This window comes from Danaus plexippus, chromosome Z (genome assembly GCF_018135715.1).
Source record: "Danaus plexippus chromosome Z, MEX_DaPlex, whole genome shotgun sequence".
Lineage (NCBI taxonomy): Eukaryota > Metazoa > Arthropoda > Insecta > Lepidoptera > Nymphalidae > Danaus > Danaus plexippus.
This window is the reverse complement of record NC_083559.1, coordinates 14096315-14117735: the sequence shown is the minus strand read 5'-3', so window position 1 is coordinate 14117735 and position 21421 is coordinate 14096315. Positions and strand designations below refer to the sequence as shown.

General features: G+C 31.4%; 1 protein-coding gene across 1 annotated transcript; it reads left to right on the top strand.

Moving 5' to 3' along the window:
* The first annotated feature begins 945 nt into the window (after nucleotides 1-945).
* Nucleotides 946-21028, top strand: LOC116777833 (uncharacterized). The gene is made up of 8 exons (XM_032671580.2): nucleotides 946-1193; nucleotides 12391-12463; nucleotides 13568-13750; nucleotides 13831-15227; nucleotides 15498-16307; nucleotides 19504-19692; nucleotides 20043-20161; nucleotides 20333-21028. The coding sequence occupies exons 1-8, from the start codon at nucleotides 1186-1188 to the stop codon at nucleotides 20566-20568; spliced, it is 3015 nt and encodes a 1004-aa protein (XP_032527471.2). The 5' UTR covers nucleotides 946-1185; the 3' UTR covers nucleotides 20569-21028.
* Nucleotides 21029-21421: the final 393 nt, after the last annotated feature.

Genomic DNA, 21421 nt, shown 5'->3' with positions numbered 1-21421 from the left:
GCGACCAAAATGACAGGTTTTTAATTCAACTGATGACAGTTTCTGTGTCAAACTCAAAATTGTTTTCATCCAACAAATAAGAACGTTGACATTTGCAAAAAATTCCATAATTACAGTGCGAATGAAGCCATAGCATAAAAGAAAAAAGTTTTTATATCTTTAAGGAAACTTTTTTGTAGTTTCCAAGCCTAAAATGTACTTTTATATTGAATAAAAAAAATATTGAAATTACTTACAGCGAAACGCAAAACCAACGTTTTTCATTAAAACAAATTTAAATTTTAAGCGAAAAGAAAGTAAATGTAAAATTTTGGAATGTGTTAAATAGTAAAAAAAAAAATTGGAGCAATTAAGTCTAATTAGTAATACCACGGCTAAGATTTGTTATTCGTAACATTAAATGTTAATTCATCTTTTGAAAAGTGTACACTTTCACAACCTTAGAGTGAAACAGAAAATAATAACTTTCACGGCGAGTACATATAAGTTTATTGTACCCATCTATTTTACCAATTTCACCTGATTGATTTCTTCACATGTAAATAAAATTTTATATATTTTTAATTTAGGATCTAAATAATGACTTATATTAGTAAAATATTCATCTTACCCATATTAATCTTTGACATCAATAAAATATAAGAAATTCTAAAATATATATATAAGGTAACTAAAACCTGGATCTTTCCTTAATCGTTCTGTCAGAATTACGGGGTCATTAAAATGCGCAATGTGAACGTAAAATAAAAACAAGCTAAATATATCATAGGAATATTCGAGCGACTGAATTTTTCAGGGATAGTGTATCAGGTGAAATATTAAACATTAAAAACAATAAATCATTAAGTGAGTTTTGCTTCCTTAAATTCCTGCACAATTGCTCTTATAGCATCTGCAACGGTAAGGCACCGTTGCGTTCCTACATGTATCAGTTGACCATAGTCCGTCGCCTACAAAACACGCTCCACACGCGACTCAATAAAACCGCACTGGCACGCGATACACTCAATTAAAAAGAAAATATTGTCTGTGGATGACGCGCGAGATGAATTTCGAATTTGGAATGTGATGTGCCTTTCAGTGACTTCGTGACGGAATAATTATGTTATATATTGTCTGAATAAATTTTATGTTCTTAAATACGGATTGACTATATGTTCGGATTACAGCAACTAAAATCTATGGATGCCATGGTGAGTAGTGAATATGTGGATCAAAAATTTATTTCTGAGAGGGTTTGTGCTGAGTTATCATCGATAATATAGTTAAATAAAAAACTTATTAACATAATTAAGTTTCCGTAACATATGAATCTTCGTGGCAGGACTAACGGATTATTTGCTTCTTTCATATTAAATATCTGTCAAACTTAATATAAACGTTATTCAAGTATCTGTTATGTTCTTATTGAGATATTTTATAATGTCTTGTTTTTGTGAAATTTGTGTTTTATTTAAATCATTGATCAAATTTTTTTTTGGATATTCTTTTGACAAAATATAATCTGTAAAAGTTATTTGACGGAAAATATGCTGTTATTAATTAAGTTGCATAAGAAAAGATGCTTTTCGGTTATTAATCTAGGTCGTGGAACACAATTTTCGTTGGACTGTGATATATTAATTCGCGTGAAAGAATAATCATAAAATTAATGGAACGTTAACATCCTGATCTGTAATAAAATGTGATGATATTTTATAAGTAGGATGTCCGGTTTTTTTTATACAGCACTATAACATATATTTTTAAATATTAAATAATTACAGGTTTTAAACGTTTACGAAATCTACAATCCATTGGAGTGATATGAAATTTAAATACTATCTTTTATTCTTTAACAATATTATTATGAACATATTCTATTAAATATTTTTATAAAAAAATTATTTAAAATATGGTTACGGTTTCTTTAGTCAACAGAAATACTGAGTTAAGACAGGTTAAACTGAGTAAATTTTAGCTTCTTGTATATTTGTAACATTGGCTTCATATAATAGGATAATTAAAAAAAAAAAACATATTGCCAGTATTAGAACTTTTTGTTTTTCATAAGAAACTTTTCAAAGAACAATTACGTTTAGAAAAAGCGCAAAAAGAATTAAGTGTCGTGTTTTTTAAAACCGTAAGCACTCAATAAGTCATCTTGTAAGCGAGTTTCTGTCATGTTGAATATTAAATTAAGAGATGAAAGTGGACGCGCAGTAATCGTCAAAAAGTCAACATACTTTATAACTAGCAGGTTTTTTTTGTTTTATTTATAAAGAATTATGTTCTATGCCAAAGTTTTTAGTGTCATTTTTTGGTTGTATTGATTTACTTTTCTGTCAAATATTTTTATTGTAAGAGAATGTATATGTGTATTGATTTTTTTATTCGAACCACAAGGATGTTTGTTTTACCAAATCGTATAGCTTAGTAATATGTATTAATATTGATACAGAAAAGGTTTCCGTATTTTGTTCATAAGCTGGTTTTGTAGCTGAATGTGTCTTTAGTTGGTGATGTGTACTAAGATGATGATGTTCACATCTCGTCTGCCCGTGGTCACGGTTGCTGAAAAGTAACCGAAACGTCGGGAGTACGAAGTTTTTTACAAATATAAATCACGCGTAGTTTATCCGAAAAATATTAGTTTCATTTAAGTATACCAAGATTTGGCCATAAATGTTTAAATTACTTTCTTTAATTTTAAATGTATTTATTTATTGAACAAAAAAATTTGAAATGAATAAAACTTTTCTTCACTTTATCATCTTCTCACTTTTAATAATACTTAAAGCTATATATTAAAAATAAATAAATAAATGAATTAATAAATAAATATATATACGAAATTTAAAAACTATAATACTCGAGCTAAAGAACATTCGAGGCTTTTTCAAAAATGGAGTCTATAAAATCGGATAACCGTTGCTCGGAGGTTGCAAGTAATACCTACTTATTCAGTTAGTGGTGAAAGTTTTCATACAGCCAGCCCGGGCTGTCATATAACTATTAAAATTATTTTATGATTAGAAACAAAATAACCCCAGTTTAAAATTAAATGTTTATATAAAATATTTCTGAATTTGTGTGATTTATTATTGTAAGAAGCTGAAAGTGATTCGTGCGAAATCTGTGTAGGAAACAAAGGTTCAATATTTCGATACAAAAGTACATCTTATTGCATGAGTAAAATGAAGAAACGTTTATTTATCTCCTGTTTGTTTGTTCCGGTTTAACTACGAAACGGTTTAATCCTTTAAAAGAGAAATAAAACAATTTTCGTCCGAGTGTGTAAAAGTATTTTTATGATTATTTTTTTTACCATTGTATTATGGTTTGGATGATCTTAGCGTAAATATAATATATTCAATTTATTTATACCGAAGAGACACACCACATTGAACCTTATAACTTCCAAAATAGGGACTACTTTTTTATTTTTAACTGCGAGCAATTTATTTTCAGTAGCCAAACCAGCTCGATGCGCATATTAATTGCCACCTCTAGATAGTTCGGTCGCAGATAAATCGGAATAAATGAAAGAGAATTTCTGTTTCACATGATTCATTAGCTTTCTTAGAAGTTCCTGTCTAAATAGTTTCAAAGTATGAACAAAAAATAATTGCAGTAACTGACACAGTTTACTAATTTAACTAAACTGGTCCCGCATGTATACAGCCGCGGTGAAGTTATTGTTGTATTTGACTTTCATAAAGTTTTTAGTAATAAATAAATAATAAAACAATTAATATGAAATGTTTATTTTAAATTGTAATTCATTTTAACGCATAAAAGTGTGATATTTCTAGTTTGTTGATGTCTAATATCTCAATTTAGAAAGTAGGTATCATGCATCGTGTTCAGTGCTTATTCACTATCTTAATATATATATATATATATATATTATAAACACTTGATAAATCCGTGTATAGTAATTATTTTTAACAATAAAAATAAAATTAATATTTATTTAAATCAAGTGGAAAGTTCTTTTGTGTAAATTAAACAGACAATGGTCTTACTAATGGTTCTGTCAGTTTTTGTTTGCAAGGTCAAATCTTATGTCAAGGCGAGTCGGCTTGAATGTGATAAAATTCGTTTGTCATCAAATAAAGACTCACTGCTCTCAATTTCATTGTATTCTGAAAGCGACCCATGACCTTTGCTTTCGCTGGTAAGCAATACAGCTTAGTCACTTACTCATAATAAGTCACAACTGAAATACGTTAGAATGAAATTTCACTTTTGTTTCATTTAAATCATAATTTTTGCTTTGCAATTTTAATTAATGCTTTGTACAAGACATCGTCTGAACGGATACGGTTTTAGTAAAGGTGGGATTTTTAAATAAATTATTCTCAATATATTTCTTTTACTTAATTTAAATTACCTAGTTTATAATAGAAAATAAAGTGACGTGTTAAAGGGATAGAATGAAACAAAAAAAATTTAACGATGATTCACTAGCTGTGACTTATAATACGTAATTATGTTAAAAAAAACAAGTTATAGATAATAATTAAATAATATACATATTTTTTAAAAATATAATCTGTAGCAATTTTGATTGAGTATGGAACTGGAACCTCATTGGTGCTAAAAATAATTTTGTTGTATATTATTTTATCGGAACATAAATTCTTATAAACCGTTGCGAGAAACGCCATAAATCATTATTATTTCGGTCCATTAATTAAGTTTTTATAGCAAATAACCGTTCATGGTAATCAGTGATGTAGGCCTTCGCGTGGTCGATAATATTAAAATATAGAATGAAGGGAATTTCTTAAAAAAAAAAATTGAATAATTTCTATATATCTCCTATATTCTGGTTATTAAATAATCATTTAAGCCTTTGAGCGAGTTGCAAAGATGGAGCTATGTACAGTGTTAAATTCTTAATTATGAACTTTATTAAGTAATTATTTTTCCTAATACATAACTATGTTACTTTTATACACTTCACAAATATTTTATATTCGCTCTCTACTTTACAAATATTATTTTATAATAACAAATTGTGAAAGTATTGAAAATTTCCTTTTAAGATTTACAATATAATAGAAGGTATTTTTTCGAGTCCAAAATAGGTGTACATTTCCTTTTAATCATTATATTTAAGACAAATTGCACTTAAAAGGTTATTTTAATGGTCAATACTCATCGATCAGTGTTACCCACACAGTTACAATACGAGCAGTCTCACAAAAAAAAAATTATTACTTTAATGTGTTCCCGTTCGTCTCTGTCGAGATTCAAAGCGTAGCAAACTATATCGAATAAGGAAATGTCTTATACGTGATAGGCGATCAAATCCGACGAGGCACTAGTAATGCACAAGGGCTTTAATTAGACTGATTAGAAAAACACTCTCCCTCGCTTTCTTCGGACGTCGAATGTTTAATCGATGTTAGGAAAGAGCTAAGGCGGTCATAAATAAATTTCTTTTCGAATTAATTCATACACCATAACTTTCACCCATGGCGAAACTGAACCCCAACTGATAATTCACATACATTTTAATCAAACGATCAAATTTTACGTACGGTTATATATATTTACGTAATAGCTTGCCGAACTCGCCGCGGACCTGTTATGGTTTTTGGTTGGGCGTATTAAAACAATTTTCAACGAAATGGAAATTATATGTCATTAAGAAACACCATGAGTTGTTCTGTTAAGTATTTAATTAACATAATTATTATATATGTATATAATATACGGATGGAAAGTACCTTTGTTGTTGCATTTTTAACTTTAATATTAATAAAAAGCTTAGGGATGCGAATTATTGAATTTATCGATAATTTTAAAAGTTTACGTTAAGCGTTTTATTTATTTAGGAGAATATTCTAGAATTTAGAGTATAAATATCTAAATTATATGCAATCGCACCTATAGAATTTGATTTGAGTTTAATTTTATCACAATTATTTAACGTCATTGTACCTAATACACATTTTATGTCTCATGTACTGTATAATGTAACAAAATTTGGAGACTATTATTACTTTTCAGTATCCTTATAGTCTCTGATTCGTCGTTGTCTTAATGATTTGAAAATAATGTATCTATTTGGACGATGAATAAAAATTTGTTTAAATACCCTTGAAACAATGATATACTTACTAGACGGTAAAACTGATATTGCTTCATGTAAAGTAACGTAGAAGCCGCTAATTTATCATAGACAAGATAAAGGAATATCAATTTTTTTTCCATTCGTATAATTATTGTACTGTACTCAGTTGGTATAGACTTTGTTGCAAAAATAATCGGTAATTTTGTGTTCAGAAAAAAACTTTTCGAATGTTTAATTCCCCTATAAAGTTTATTTGTGTAAATCTTAAAAAAAACTTAATGTTGTTTATATTTAATATTAATATAATTATTTCGAAACGTTACATGACTTCTACATTTTGCATGGTTTATTATATCATCTATCATTTAATGTTAGTACGACAAGTATCGACGCAATAATGACAGGTTAGTGTAATGGCAAAAAGTTGTCATTTTATGTCTTTTAATCTGTGGCTACGCAGACAAATAAGAAGGTTTTATTTATTCACTGTGAAATATATTAAACCCAAAAACAGTCAAGTCAAAAACGATATTTGTTTCATAACTTTAAACCACGCAAAGTACTGATACCTTTTAACAAATTTCGAGTTATTTATAGGATTTTTTAAGCTATTAAAAACCATTTATTTTTAATGTTATCCTACCGAAAGATGTGATCTTTATTTAACAATCAAGAGGCTTTCTTTGACATAATTACGTGGAAGCTTTAAGGCTGTCTAATTTCCGTCATCGATGCTTAACTAACAGTTTAACTTAACCGGTAACATTTCTTAACCGCATTAAACGTCATGTTATATTAAAGTAATGATATATAGCGGGTATCAAGCAGTGCACGGTACAGAATATAATAAGGCGTGATTTGTATTACCGTCCCCAGCGGTTACAAGAAATTAATTACACCTTTTGATATGCATATTAATGGTTAAGTGGAGATCCAGACAGCTCTTCTACTGTGTTGCGTTTCATTTGAGCTTATTTTGCTGGTAATATTTTTTTATAACGGTCACCGATTTTACTTTATTTTTAATGTGACGTCCTTTTTTATTTCGATAAGAAAATAAAATAGAAGGAGTGACTTGAAAATGTATGTTAATATACTTATTTTGAAAGATATAACCTTTTTGGTTTAATTTGATGTCGTTTTTTTTTAAATATTATTATAGGTTTATTTTATGATAATATTAAATGAGGTTATTGCAAAACAAAAAATACAAATTATAAACGCTAGTGATGCATCCGAGTATAGATGCATTTAAACTGGACTTAATATTTACGAACATGTGTTCTAAATTTAAATTGATTAAAAAAGTTTTTTTTTAATCTGTAGCAGAGTTAAGTCACACGTGTATCCGATGTCAGTTCGTTCGTTAATTTTATTAAATTAAAATATTGGATAGAAGCGACTTTGCGTAGACAGCTGGTAACAGTGAAAGCGCTAACTCCACCGTGTTCGAGAAAACTCGTCAATATTCACTTCTTTGTGTTAACTAGTTTTAGGACAGATTGCGAGTTTTGACCGCAATACCAACAGTTGATATTAAGTCAAACGTGAATGTCATTGAACATTATTTATAAAATACGCCAATTAATTTTTAACTATTGTATGAGCTAGCATTGAAAAACTGCATTTAGTTAGGCTTAATCTAAAATCTAAAACCTTTCATTGCAAAATGTCAGTTGTTTGAATTTTTTTTTTGGATTTTTATTTTATTTACCATTGTTTTTTTTTTTTCATTAACTAAATTGAATCGTCTGTGTCTTGGGTGTGTAGATATTGAAATGTTCAAACGTTGATCTCAAAGTTTTGTTCGACATTTTGATCTTTACTGAGATTACGTTGGTATCGTCTAGAACGAGGTAAGTCTAATCAATTCCAACTGACATTTAAATTTACGACTTGCGGGAGTTATATTGCCTTTTGATTTAGAACCGTACTCTATTTTCAATACAACGAAAGTTTTACTTTCAATGCACGACTTTGATGTATCAACAAAATTCTCAACAAGTCTCCTTATCATAAAAATCCCATTAATATGATAATTGAGACAAAATGTTTGACAACTTTCCCTTACATTTACATAAAAGCTTCTAACAAAAAAAAAAATGTGATATTTATTACATAATAAAAAAATAACCAATAAGTTTCAATTATAGTAAGATATTTTTTAACATATCTGTAATGGCCTCTTGACATACATTCCCAAATACTCGTTAGATTTAACAGTATAATGCAAGAAAAATATAAGTACGTCTTTAAAAAGCCGTAATAATTTATGGTTATAGTAGAAACGTTCTAAAAAAAATATTATAAAAATGGAATAATCCGTAAGATTTTATGCGTTAAATATTGCGCGACACGTGAGCTTAATTCCGTGATACGAATCAAAGTGAAGTAGGGTAAGACTTTAACTGTAACCGTGGCTTGCGGCTGCAACCGTTATGATATATCCAATGTAATCTTTTGATTGAATTCGATGCTATAAAACACGGTCACGGTAGCGGAATTCATATTTAGAACACAAGATTCTTATTAGTGAGACTCATCTAGTTACAAGCAAGATACGTTTGAATTAATGAAGCCTCAACATCCTGCAACATTTAATACGACAACAAAATTAATATATAATAGTTAATCCTGTAACAGTCTGGTGATTGGAGAAATGATAATAATAAAACTTTTATTTCATACAAAAGTAATATGCATGAATAGTTTAGAGAGAAACAAAGAATTTAAATTTGTTTGTATGAACCTCTCTTCGAGTGAAGGTAAAGACATGATCTAAAGATAAGGAGAGACGCGATAGTAAATTTAAGTGTAACATAAAACATCTCTAGATAAGTTGTGAATGTACTATAAGTAGTATTATTTATATTTTATAGCGTTAAGTGTGTACGAAGCGTAATGAAAGATTTTCTTACTTGATAATATCAGTGGCACAACATAACATAAAGTTCCTTAAAAAAAAATCTGTCTATAATGAAATTTAAAAGAACAAAGTCACTTTGCTTTTTTTCATGTAAACAAGAAATCCAATAGCCGTACATTAAATCGGCTGTAAATATTTATTTATGGAACAGAACGGCTTATTTGAATTATTTTACTAAGTTGTAAATAATTTAAATAAACGGTTCTTAATAAGTAATTGGAATAACTGTTGTTATACGGTAATTAACTGTTTATATACATACTGTAATAAAGTCAGAGCTTCGTTTACACCGACATTGTATGTTGTTCATAACTTAATATTCTTAGAAAATATAAAAATAATATTTACGAGTTACGGTGTAACATGGAGATGAATAAGGATAGGTCGTTTCTACATTGACTGTTACTTAACTTCAATTTCACTTAACAGGTGTTGTGAGCTTTTCAAAGTTTATTATGCTTCAATGCTTTCGGGCAATTTCGCTAAGAATGTCCTTTTTGCATGAAACTGCTTTGAGGAAATCTTTTGCGTTTCCTTAGATTACTTTAAGTAATTGTAAGTTTTGTCTTTCCTCGCTTACAAACTTGAGGGGTAGAACAAAAGTACTAATCGGAGATAAATATGAATACATTATAATACACGTCTCTTTCTGATAATCATTTAAGTATTAGCTTAACTTATATTTAATGCTAAATAAGTGTATGAATTTCACTAGTATCTAGGAACTTTAATGAATTAAACCATATATATATAGATATATAAAAGAGTAAATTTATTCACGGGTGATAATCGTTCGTTCCTTCAATACATGTTCAAAGTAGTTTACGTAACCAACTTAACGTTATCTCTACAATGATTGCGTACATCTCGATACAAACGACTAATTCACGATTATTTCTTTAATAGAACATAAATAAAAATTGTTACTCAATTCTTTAAGACAATCCATTAAAAATAATTTTTCGTATGGCCTTCTTTTAAATGTAAATTATGACTTTTAAACAGAAATATTATTAAAACTTGAGAAATTAAATGTCACTTCTATCTGAGTCGCCACATGATAATTGACGAAATGTTTTTCTATATTCATCTGAAAAGAGAATGCGTTTATGACGAAATTTGATACAAGTTTGAAATTTTGTTTATTTTATTTCATTTCGTTTGATCGACATTAATTTAGCGTGATATTTAATTGGACGTAGAGTTTGAGAGGATGGAGACAATTCATTTTGTTTAAATTACAGGTCTATACTAGGCACTAAGTATTATAGCTACATGATGGATATAACAAGAAGTATCTTTTATATAAAATATCAGTGATGTTAATTTATTTGTGCTAAAGTAATAACGAGGATAAAGTGTCATTGGCTTTATTTGAAAGTACAACACACAGTAACCGGGCAATTCGGTAGGAAATTTAGTAAATTTACGATGCAGGAATTTAAGAGGAAAGCTCTTGAAATGTTCAAGCATGTTTATACTTACGGAGAGGGAAACCTTAACGACCGAACATTTAAATTTCAAATGTTCTGAATGTGTTAGAAGTGACGTTTGATTATTGTTTAATGTATTTAAACGGGTTAGAAATGACGCGCTGTATTTGCTTAAGAAAATCATCATGTTAATACTATCTGATGTATGGCCTGTAGGAAGTGTAGTTTGAAATAATTTTTATTTGAACTAGTGTTGTCGTAAAACTGTTGTGATTGATCGAGAACGTTGAATATTTTTTTTTTAAGATTATATGTAGTCGAAGGTCCTTTTAATTAAATAATATTTTAATAGAATAAGATTTGTGTCTTTCAGTATAAATTTTCTCTGCTGGAAGTAATCTTCCGATACAAGTTTCACAATATTTAGACGGTATAAAAAAGGCTCTAAATAAAAAATATATGTAACGAGTAGGTTAAAACTTTGTAACTTTGCAGAAAGTTTGGATCGTAATACTACTTAGCGTTAACCGTTTTCATTCATAAATTTTCGCACATCTAACGTCGTTTATTGAGTTACTAACTTGAAACGATTAGTATGTCACTAAACTACACGTTACCGCGCAAACTTGTGTTAAGCGTTCGGAGCTCGAAAGAAAATTTCCTACATCGCTTAATAGATATATCTGCGCTAGATGCTCAATGTTTTTTGTTCGATAATCACATATTAGTATACTGACTAAGATAATGAGGTGATTTATATAAATAATTAACGAATCATTTGATTAAAATTTATTTAGATTAAAACGGTTTATTTTTAACCTCATTAAAATCTTTAGATAAATCATACTCACAACTGTGACATTAATTCTTAAACAGCAGTAAAAGACTATGCATGGAATTATATCTCACTATTGATAACACTGTCATATAAAAACATTGTTTTTTTTTATTAACAGATTACTGTTATATACATACTGATAATTACTCCAAAATTATTATTTTTTGGTTTAAAATTTAAAAAAAAATGTTAGTTCGGTGTTTCATTGTATTCCATTAAAAAAATATACGTCAACTGTCAACTTAGTTTCGAAACTTTCGACTGAGGAGTCCATTTTGACGTTATATATATAATATGCCATACAAAGGTATTACGTAGTTTTGTAACTGTTCAACTGTTCAAATGAAGCTTATATATAATATATGCAGGACATGTGCTTATGAATATTTGAACAAATTCAACAGTCTAGAAAGTAGCTGTAAATATATGAACAATAGGTAGCATGTATACTAGGTATTATATTACCTTGGTGTAACAATGCAAACTACGCTCAAACGTTCAGAACCAGCCGTTGGTAACAGCTGAATATTTCTACATAACGGGCTATTTATGAGCTGCATACTAATATGCATATGTTTCTAACCTCATCTTTTATTAAATACAAACTTTCTACTAAATTCACACATGCTTTTATGTTGCAAAGTACACTTCTGTTTAATAGCTATAAGAATTAAAATTCTATTAATAGTTCCAAACGCTTCACGGCATATTTCATCGTGAAAGACGTGTTGGTGTTGCAAGTGTGATAGTATTGATATATAAAAAAAAGTCCAATACATTTTGATAAGTATATATTCTAAGGACTGATAGAATTTTTTAAACCATAAACCTGTTTTTATATTCTCTTGTGATAATCATTGATTGTTTTATTTTATATTATTAAGAAGAATAATATCTAATACATAAGCATTTATTATCTTCTGCATGACATAAAGTATAAGACGATAATGTAGGATGCTGAAGTGTCGACATTATAATAAAATATATAATATACGAAAATAAAACTGCTCTCTTTATATATAATCAAATGTATTGTTTAAGTAATTTGACCCAAACCTTTGTACATGTAAATAATCATTTGTTTTTCTTATCTGCACTAATATTTATTTGAGTATTATTATTTCAGGACGGAACAAGGTTTTCGATTGTGTCGTTATGCTAACAAATCTTGGGCCGGGGGCCCAACCATGATTACCGAGGTTAGTTACAAGGAATTATAAAAAAATTATTCTTATAAAACAATCATGTATATATTCTTAATAATTCTTTCATGTCGTACATTTATGTTTTATGCGAATTAATTTTAACTCGTTGACTTGTTAATGATGTGTGCGAATTTAATTTTTTTCTTTTTGTGTATACATTTTTATTGTTCCATTACACACATGCGCTGCAAAGACTTATCTAGCTTTATAATCCGCGAAATCGGTTACATATCGTCAGTTACTACTGAGCATTAACACACAAGCACACACAAAACACAAACACGGACGTAGCTAGACACATAACTCTCCATTTGGTTCGGTCAGGTGGAAGTCAGTTTCGTTCATAGGTAATTCAATAAATAGAACACATTACATGTTATATAAATATAGTAATAACTGCCAGGAAGTGCATTTATTACTTAATGCAATGCATTTTTTGCTACTAATAATTTTTAAGGCGTTATTACCTATGCAGCGTGCATAGTTATCTTGCGTGTACCGTTTAGCACGCGCTACATCAGACATGCTAAAAATTCGATATCATTCTATCAAATGGTATCACAAGTTATTTATCATATTCGCTATGATGAATGCTAGCGTTCATACACGCTATATTTACAGCTTTACAATGTACATAATGTTATACATAATATATTATATATATTTATATATATATATAATATAATGACGAAATACTATTGCAATTAAAATACGATCTTTAAATATTCAAGTGCCGCAGCGATTGTTTATTCATATGGTTTTTTTAATTAACGTTAAAATATTTGGAATTGTTATGGCTATGCATAAAATGTGTTAATTAATTCCGATGTCAAGATGTTGTATGTAATGAGCATAAATGAAAATAATACATTTAAAACAATTTCCGGTTTCGTCATGTTAAAAATAAGTTTCACTTTCTCAGTTTGAGGCTCTGATCTAGGAGAAATTATATTGTATTCGGCATATGAGATATTTTAAATACACGTTAATGTAGTTGAGACATGTTTATTTATGTAACGGACTGTTGGTTTTAAAGGAACAGTTTATTTTTTTTATCGTAGGGATATATAAATGCGTACATATTGTATTTATTTCAAGATGGTAACGGGTGACAACGAGAGCTCTTCCTTGGGGGGATTCCATTTGGGAGCTCAGGATGAGAGACCACGTGCCCCGAGCGTCTCTTCATTGTCGTACAAACAGAAGATCGACGCCCTATTTGATGACACGCGCTCAATAAACAGCATACAATACGCGGATGTAGCCAGGCGCGATAGCAAGGTAGGTTATTGTGGATATAGCTTTAATATGAATAATCGATCTACAGACTATGATTCAGTAATTTCACTTATAATAAACAGGTTAGCCTAACACATGACAGCAGAACAACAATATTCGAAGATGAGAGTAACTACTGTCAGAAAAAAATAAAAAAGATCAACAATACTGTTCAGGATCGAATAGAAAGAATGTTTGCTGATATGGCCGGTGAGTCAAGATTATCGGCTGAGAATATAGGCGTGCACGTGTTCAGCGTGCAGTATTTGGGATCAACGCCATTACAGAGCAAAGTCACCAGCCTGTCCGGCTTGCAAGGTCCACTCAGAGATCTATATTTCGCTTACAAAAGAAATACGAGACAGAAAAGTACTTTTACAGGTCGACTTGAAATATCTAAAAGCGGTCTTAAAGTCAGATATAAGGGCGAGAAGGGTGATTTGGAACAGCTGAATCCATTTCCTACGATAGCCGTCTGGTCAGCTGTTAAATTCATTGTCCAGCCCGATGAAAAGGATCAAAACGATTTAAGTTACGCGTTTGTCCCATTAATAACGGATCCAGATAATATTGACCGTCACGCTTTGTTCAAACTATTAGATTCATCCGAAAAGAAATATATCCTCTCCCACAACGAAAATTCTCACTCGCCTCTTTTCGCTGTTGTGATGAGGAAGATAGGCGTTGCGAAACAACTTGAGTGTCATGGGTTTGTATGTCAAACGACTGAGGACGCTATAGTTATAGCGGCGACGTTATACAAATCACTTATGTCACATATGAGTCGGCAAGGTCATTCCGATACGAAGAAGCTGAAGAACAGGAACGGGGTCACTTGTATGAGTGTTACAAGCAGCATACCAGCTAACGACATCCCCGTCAGACCACCGAGAAAGAAACGTAGCACATCTTCGCTCAGTGGAGACAGCGATAGAGCTGATGGCTTCTCAGCGAGCGAATCCTTCACGGATAAACCGAAATTAGAAAGGACGAGAAATGTTACAGAAAACTTACCTCATCTAGCACCGTGTGTTCCACCGTTGGAAGCGAAACGAATTACTGTTGAAGAAGTGAAAGCGAAATTAGATTTAATAAAGCATAATGATACAAGTGGCAGTGAAACTCATGAGTCTAAAAAGTCCACTAAAGATTCGCTCAATATGATGCCGATGCTGGCGCAGAATACTCACAGCAGCAGTGAGTCCTCGGTTAAAACTAAGATATCTGAAAAGATTGAACTGTTCAGAGAGTTAGAGAGGAGGAAGAGCATACAGAGACCACCGACTCTACCGCCGCCGGTACCTTCTAAGCCGCATCCCAACACCACGTCCGATCATCCCAAAGAGCCTTTGAGAAGAAGTCAAAGTGGGCGGAAGTCGCTCAGCGAATCCGGCGACATATTGACAAAAGTCGCCATACCACGGTCCGGCAGCTTCTTAAATGCCGGCGGACTGACGAGATATAAATCAATCGGACAGAGGTATGTGCATAAATTCGTTGCTTATTAATTGTTAAAGTTATCATTATAAGAAACAGTGTCTAAAAATAACTTTACTAACGAGATTGAATACAGCATGTTTACCGGAGTGGTTACATCTCGCGTGCCTCCGGCGAGTAATTGTGTTAATGCAACCGCGTCCGCTACATTCCTACAGCCACTCTTATAATAGTGATGCATTTTTTTAAAAGATATCTTCATTTCGTTGACTTCTTACGATCTATGAGTTAATATATGACAATATTATTTCAGAAACAACGGCAAAAAGGGCGGCGGGTCGCCGTTGGGTTTTAACGAATTATTCAACGAATTCAAAGTTCAAGAGAATTTACATTCTATGGATGAAATTTTGAATGTCATAATAGATCCGGACGGGATGTCTTTTAATGATCTGAAACCGATCTATAAAGAATTTCTTCTGAAATTAGCCGTCACCCTGACTAAAGACGAAATATTCCAACACAGTAAGGCTATCATGAAGAAACAGAAGAAAAAGATACTCCGCAGGAACAGTTCCTTCCAGAGTAAAGGAAAGAAGATTTTCAAAAGCGCCAGAGGTCTCCGCATGGTGTTCAGATTGCCATTCGGCAAAGAATTCAGGAAGAAAGAGAGAAAAAAGCAAAACGGCTCCGACGTACATTTACAAAGTAACAAAGAACCCGTTTCCGAGAGCTCGGTCTCGACGACGAGTTACGACATGCGGCAGTTCAGGCCGAAGGAGCCGGAGTTTCCTGCACCGAAACGACAAACGATGAGGAAGAGGAACACGAAGCGTTCGGACAAATCCGTCCACGTGTCCAAAAGGAACGGGAAGACCAGAGGCGAGCGGACGTCCACCTCCGAGGACTCGGACTTTCTGACGCTCAGCAACAGACTCGGCTGTCAGAACAGGAACAGCTCCAGCGGTTACGTGTCGTGCTCCGAATGCGAGTCCGAGAGCTGTGTCGATAGGTGCTACTGCTCGCTGAAAGATTGTAAGCCGAAATGCTACTGCTCAGTGGACAACGGGAAAGATTCCGCCAAAGCCAAGTTGCTGGGGAAGAACTGCAAGGAATGTTCCAAGTGAGTATACACACAGTCATAGCAACACATATGCATGTATGTTTTTCTGTTACATATTGTTTAATGTTTATAAAAACAAACTTGCATTTAAAATTCTACATAAAGCTCTATGTAGAGAGCCTTATTGACCGGTGAATTAAACTTGAGATAAGATTATATCGTACGATCTTATCAGCTCTAATTTCCATAGCGATTCTTTTGCAGGAAACATTTGCCTCTAAAGTACACAATGTAATTAATAGAATAAAAGTAACATAAAAAAAAAAAAAAAGAAAAGAAATCCGATTTTAGTACAACTTTCTTTTATGTTTTAAACGATCTTGATGGGCTGTTAAGAAGATAACAATAACACTTGTCGTGCTTTCAAACGAGATTTGATGTTTAAAATGAAATATTTGTGCAAATTTATTGGGCCTTAAAACTTTCACATTTTCAAAGGTTATCTCTCTACGTTTTTTTGTTTCACAACTGTCTCTACTTTGTAATAAATTACCATAATTGTGTACATTTTAGTCTCAATACTAATCATTTTATTTATTATATTGGTTAGTTAGTAATATTCATTTGTTTTCATTTGAACTTTGTGCCGGATCTTCTAGGGATATTTTTGAGACCAATAATTTCTTCTGTACCACAAATCTTATACACCACAGACATTATAAAAATATATATAAAACTATCAATTGCGTAAAATTTTCTTTCCGAATCTTCGTACAATATTTCCTTTCGTTCGCATTTTGTAACAAACGAGCCAGCTAAGTTACTTATAATATCAGCGAGATGTTCCAGTTGTATTTCAATGACGTCCAGTAAGAATTCATTTTTAACAATATATTATTATAATTTACCAGCTTTCATAACTCGCGCAGTTAAACGGACGCATCTTTTGGTATACTTTAAATTGAAAAAAAAAATAATACATCACTGCAACTCGTAGATGAAAATAGACCAATTAATTAAGTAAATAAGGTTCAAATTAGTATTTCCTAATTAGATAGAAATGAAACGCGCTTCTTATTAGAGCATAACACCCAGCTCGGGACGCTCCGTGAGTAACAAAACCAATTTACTACAATGCACTATGAATTTATTTTCCTTTATAATAAATTTAACGCTATAATAAATTAGTTCATTTAATCCACTGCCGACAATTAGCTGTTGATCGTCGCCAGATTGATTTCACATGTTCCTCATACATTATGAATTAATAACGCAACTTTCACTCCCCTCAAGTGATTCTTTTTTTTTTTTTGTGGTAAATTTTAAAAACATCTCGTCTGCCAGTGATCACGGTTACTGAAAAGCAACCGAAACGTCGGGAGTATGTAGTTTTTTACAAAAATAAATCACGCGTAGTTCATCCGAAAAATATTAGTTTCATTTGAATTTTAAAAATTTACTATTTCCTTATAAATTTACAGATCGAACAAAAAAATATATATATGAGCAATATATTTCTTTTTTTTTTTTTTGTTACTAAACGTGTTCATGTTAATTGTATAATAAATATCGAAACGAGATTTCAGAACGCATTTATCATACGGAGATGAAATTCGGTTTCTAGTAAATAGTGGCTATAAATAATAATTACGGAAGCGTTCTGAGATGTATTGCAGGAAAGCAATGCAATTAAACACAGCGCGGACCGAGTCGACTAACTGACATCCTTTCGAATTATTAATTGACACATAAACATTATAAAACTAAGGATTTATTGATGGAACAATCGTTTATATAATTGTTAGAAACTCAAGTATAAAAATTTCTCAAGGAACTTTCATCACGTTTGAAACAAGTTAATTGCCAAATTAACACGTTCTAATATCGAGTCTTTTATTTCGTTATTTATAATAGTTTTGTTTTTTTATTATTTGGTAATGATTTGAATTTACTGGAACGGTATGACGAAATCTAAAATGATATTTAAGTTGCAATTTTATTATAATCTTCATATATTTGATAATTATAATTCGTGAGACCGTTTCATTTCATCTCGTAATCATTGGTATCAAATATTGCGAATTAATTTTAATGCACTCATCTCTAGCTGATTGTTATTGAAATTTTTTGCAATGATTTAGCCTGAATCAGGTTAGCCAACATCGGAGTGACGACATTTTAAACTCAATGTTAAGACGACTTAAAAATACTAATAAAGTTATTAACTATAAACGTGAAATTAAACTGTATTTTACTTTAGACTTCCATAGAGAATTTTATTCATAAGATAAAATCTTTAATATACTTAGCACCGTTTAAACTACTAAGTTTCATTATATTGAAATCAAGTGTTTAGGTGGATTGATCTTATGATAGTATGTATCGTTTTAACAATTATAAAAGTTTCAATGAACCTCCTAAGGAACGAACTTGGCTACAAACGACTTTGCATACACTGATGAATGCTTCTGTATTGTTGGTCATTTTCAACATATCGAAAATGTAAATGAACCCAATAATGAGGAACCATTTTGCGTAAGAAAAATGGTCCTAGTATTACATCTCTAATTGTAGACTGCATACAAATAGTTTACTTTGAGTCTTTCGCTGTATTGATAAACTGCGACACATTTTGAATATATGCTTTAAAGTTTAAAAAGTATGTTGTTTAGTAAATTTAATTTCATATAAAATTAATATAAGGTTCTGAGTCCTAAAAGAACAATGACTCCAAGCGGATGTTGATTTTCAGGCCTTAAATAATATTTATATTTTCTTCTCTGGAAGCAATTATTTCCACGTTTTAATGAATATGACTAAAACAATAAATCAAGACATTTCTTTGTTGAGAATTTTTTTTTTAATACAGCTCATGTTATTTAAATAAAGTTTTGATTTATTTAAAGTGTAAGCTTCTATTGCAATAGTCATTTATTAGGTTATCAAAACATAATTCTACACTTAATTACGGCTACGTGTAACCAACCATCTTGCTGTTTTTTTTTCTTAACATCCGATATCAATTATTAAAAATTAAGATATTCTTTACTCTTAAAACAATTTTAAGTATTAGAGTGCTATGATGAAATTTTATCTGATAAAATTATATGGTGATATTGTAAAAATAAAACTGTGTCTACTACAAATTTAATTCCATACAAAACTAACCTCTTTTAATTTTTTGATGTCTAATCTTAGTGTTAAAGGATAATCTGAAAAAGTATTTCAATGATGATAATTTAATTTTTATTTGCAGAGAAATGTATTCAGGAGATTTCAGTTACTGTTCCTGTGACTCTGAGAGTTGCGCTGACAGCAACAAGTGTTACTGCACAGGACCGAGAAAGACTGTGCCGGATGCACAGAGCTCGGAATATCTCAAACCGAAGTCCTATGATAAGATGAAGAGGAGCTACGAGGATTACGAAGGAAGAAGTAGAAGCAGGTAAGAAAACGCCAGCTCGCCTACCCTAAGTCTGTATCATCACTTCTTACGGAGCGTTAGCAGTTCGGAACTTATTGTATCGACCTAAGCTAGTGAACAAGAAACGGGTAACGTTTAAGTATATCGATGAAAACTCGTGCTAAGCAATTAAGTAAGCAATGAACAAAGTAATTTTATATATCATAACTGATAATTTCTATTGTCACTTATGAAATATAAAATTATTAATTCTTATATGATACTAAGTAGTTTTTAGACAATGAAATTTTTACATCCATAATCCCATGCTTCTATACACCTAGAGCAGTATAACAAATGACAAGTACTAAGTATGTATCGTTATGGTAAAGGTCCGGCGCGTCTTATCGTCGTAGACGCGCTCGCAGCTCGGACAGCGTCGCACTGGACTATGAGCTGCTGTTACAGAACAAGAGAGACGCGCGAGCGAGGAACATGCACCGACTCACCGGTGCGTACACATACATACACACGAACATACACACACGCACACACACGCACTCACGTACATATATTTAAGATAATCAAATATATTTTACAAATATCTGATCAAAAACTCCTTCTGTTTTTTAAGTCACATACTATCCGCCCGTGTACTATATTATTAAAATTATATTTCCAGTCCGTAGTACAGGCGCCGGTTCTCAAGACGCTTTGAGCGTCAAGAAGTCAGCAGAGATGGCGGCCCTGTTCGCGGACGTGAGGCTCTCGCAGCGGACCGACGTGCGCTCCCTAGCCGGGGGGCGAAGGCCTAAGCCGCCGCCGCTGTCCCCCCACGTACCATTAGCCAAAATGTTCGACCATCGCCCTCTAAGCAGGAACGCCAGCTTGGAGGACACTTTGGGCTACTTCCCATAGATCCCACCACTTTTATATAGTAATCGTGGTTGATAATAAATCCTTTATCTTCCTTTTGTTTTATTTAAAAAAAATCATTATTAATTCTATCTTACGATATATCAATACAAAGCCATCACTGAAGATCTGCGGACATGAATTTTCGTGATAGCAAAACAAAACACAAAGCATATTTAGCGAGTCTACTGAATTATATATTTGCATTACCTCAACATGTATACCACCTTATTCGTAAAAATAAGGAGAATTTATTAGGTATAGTTATAGTTATATGTACTATGTATTTAGTTATTTATTGATGAAAAATAACGTTCATGCATAGGCAATGCTCGAAGCTATCGGGATGTATTGCTTTTTTCCCCTCTTTCTTTGTATTAGTTGTTTTACGTTAATGATTGTGCAATATTTTTCAATAAAGTTTTCAGTGCAATACGAAATGTGTAAATAAATCTCAAATAATATTAAAGCCTTTTATTCACCTTCGCTTTCGAATATGTTGGTAAATATAAGAGAAAGTCGTTCTAGTTACAGAATTTTTAACACAAGAACGTCTGTACCGATTTGGGTGGACATTAGTGGGAAATTACTTTAGAACCAGGTGACGAACATAGGGTATTTTTCATCCCGTTATACGAAAAAATTATAAAAATTTACTTAAATCTCATTTACTACCTTTAAGACGCATCAGATTTTGCCCAGTCAGCTATAGCTATAATTCTAATTCCGAAATTGACTCAGACGAGGTCGCCTGTAAAAGCTAGTATACATTTATTTCTTATAAGCGTCCAGTACTTTTCTATAATAGTCCTTTAAGACTCCAATACCTTGGATCTTTCTTATAAATAGAGAGATG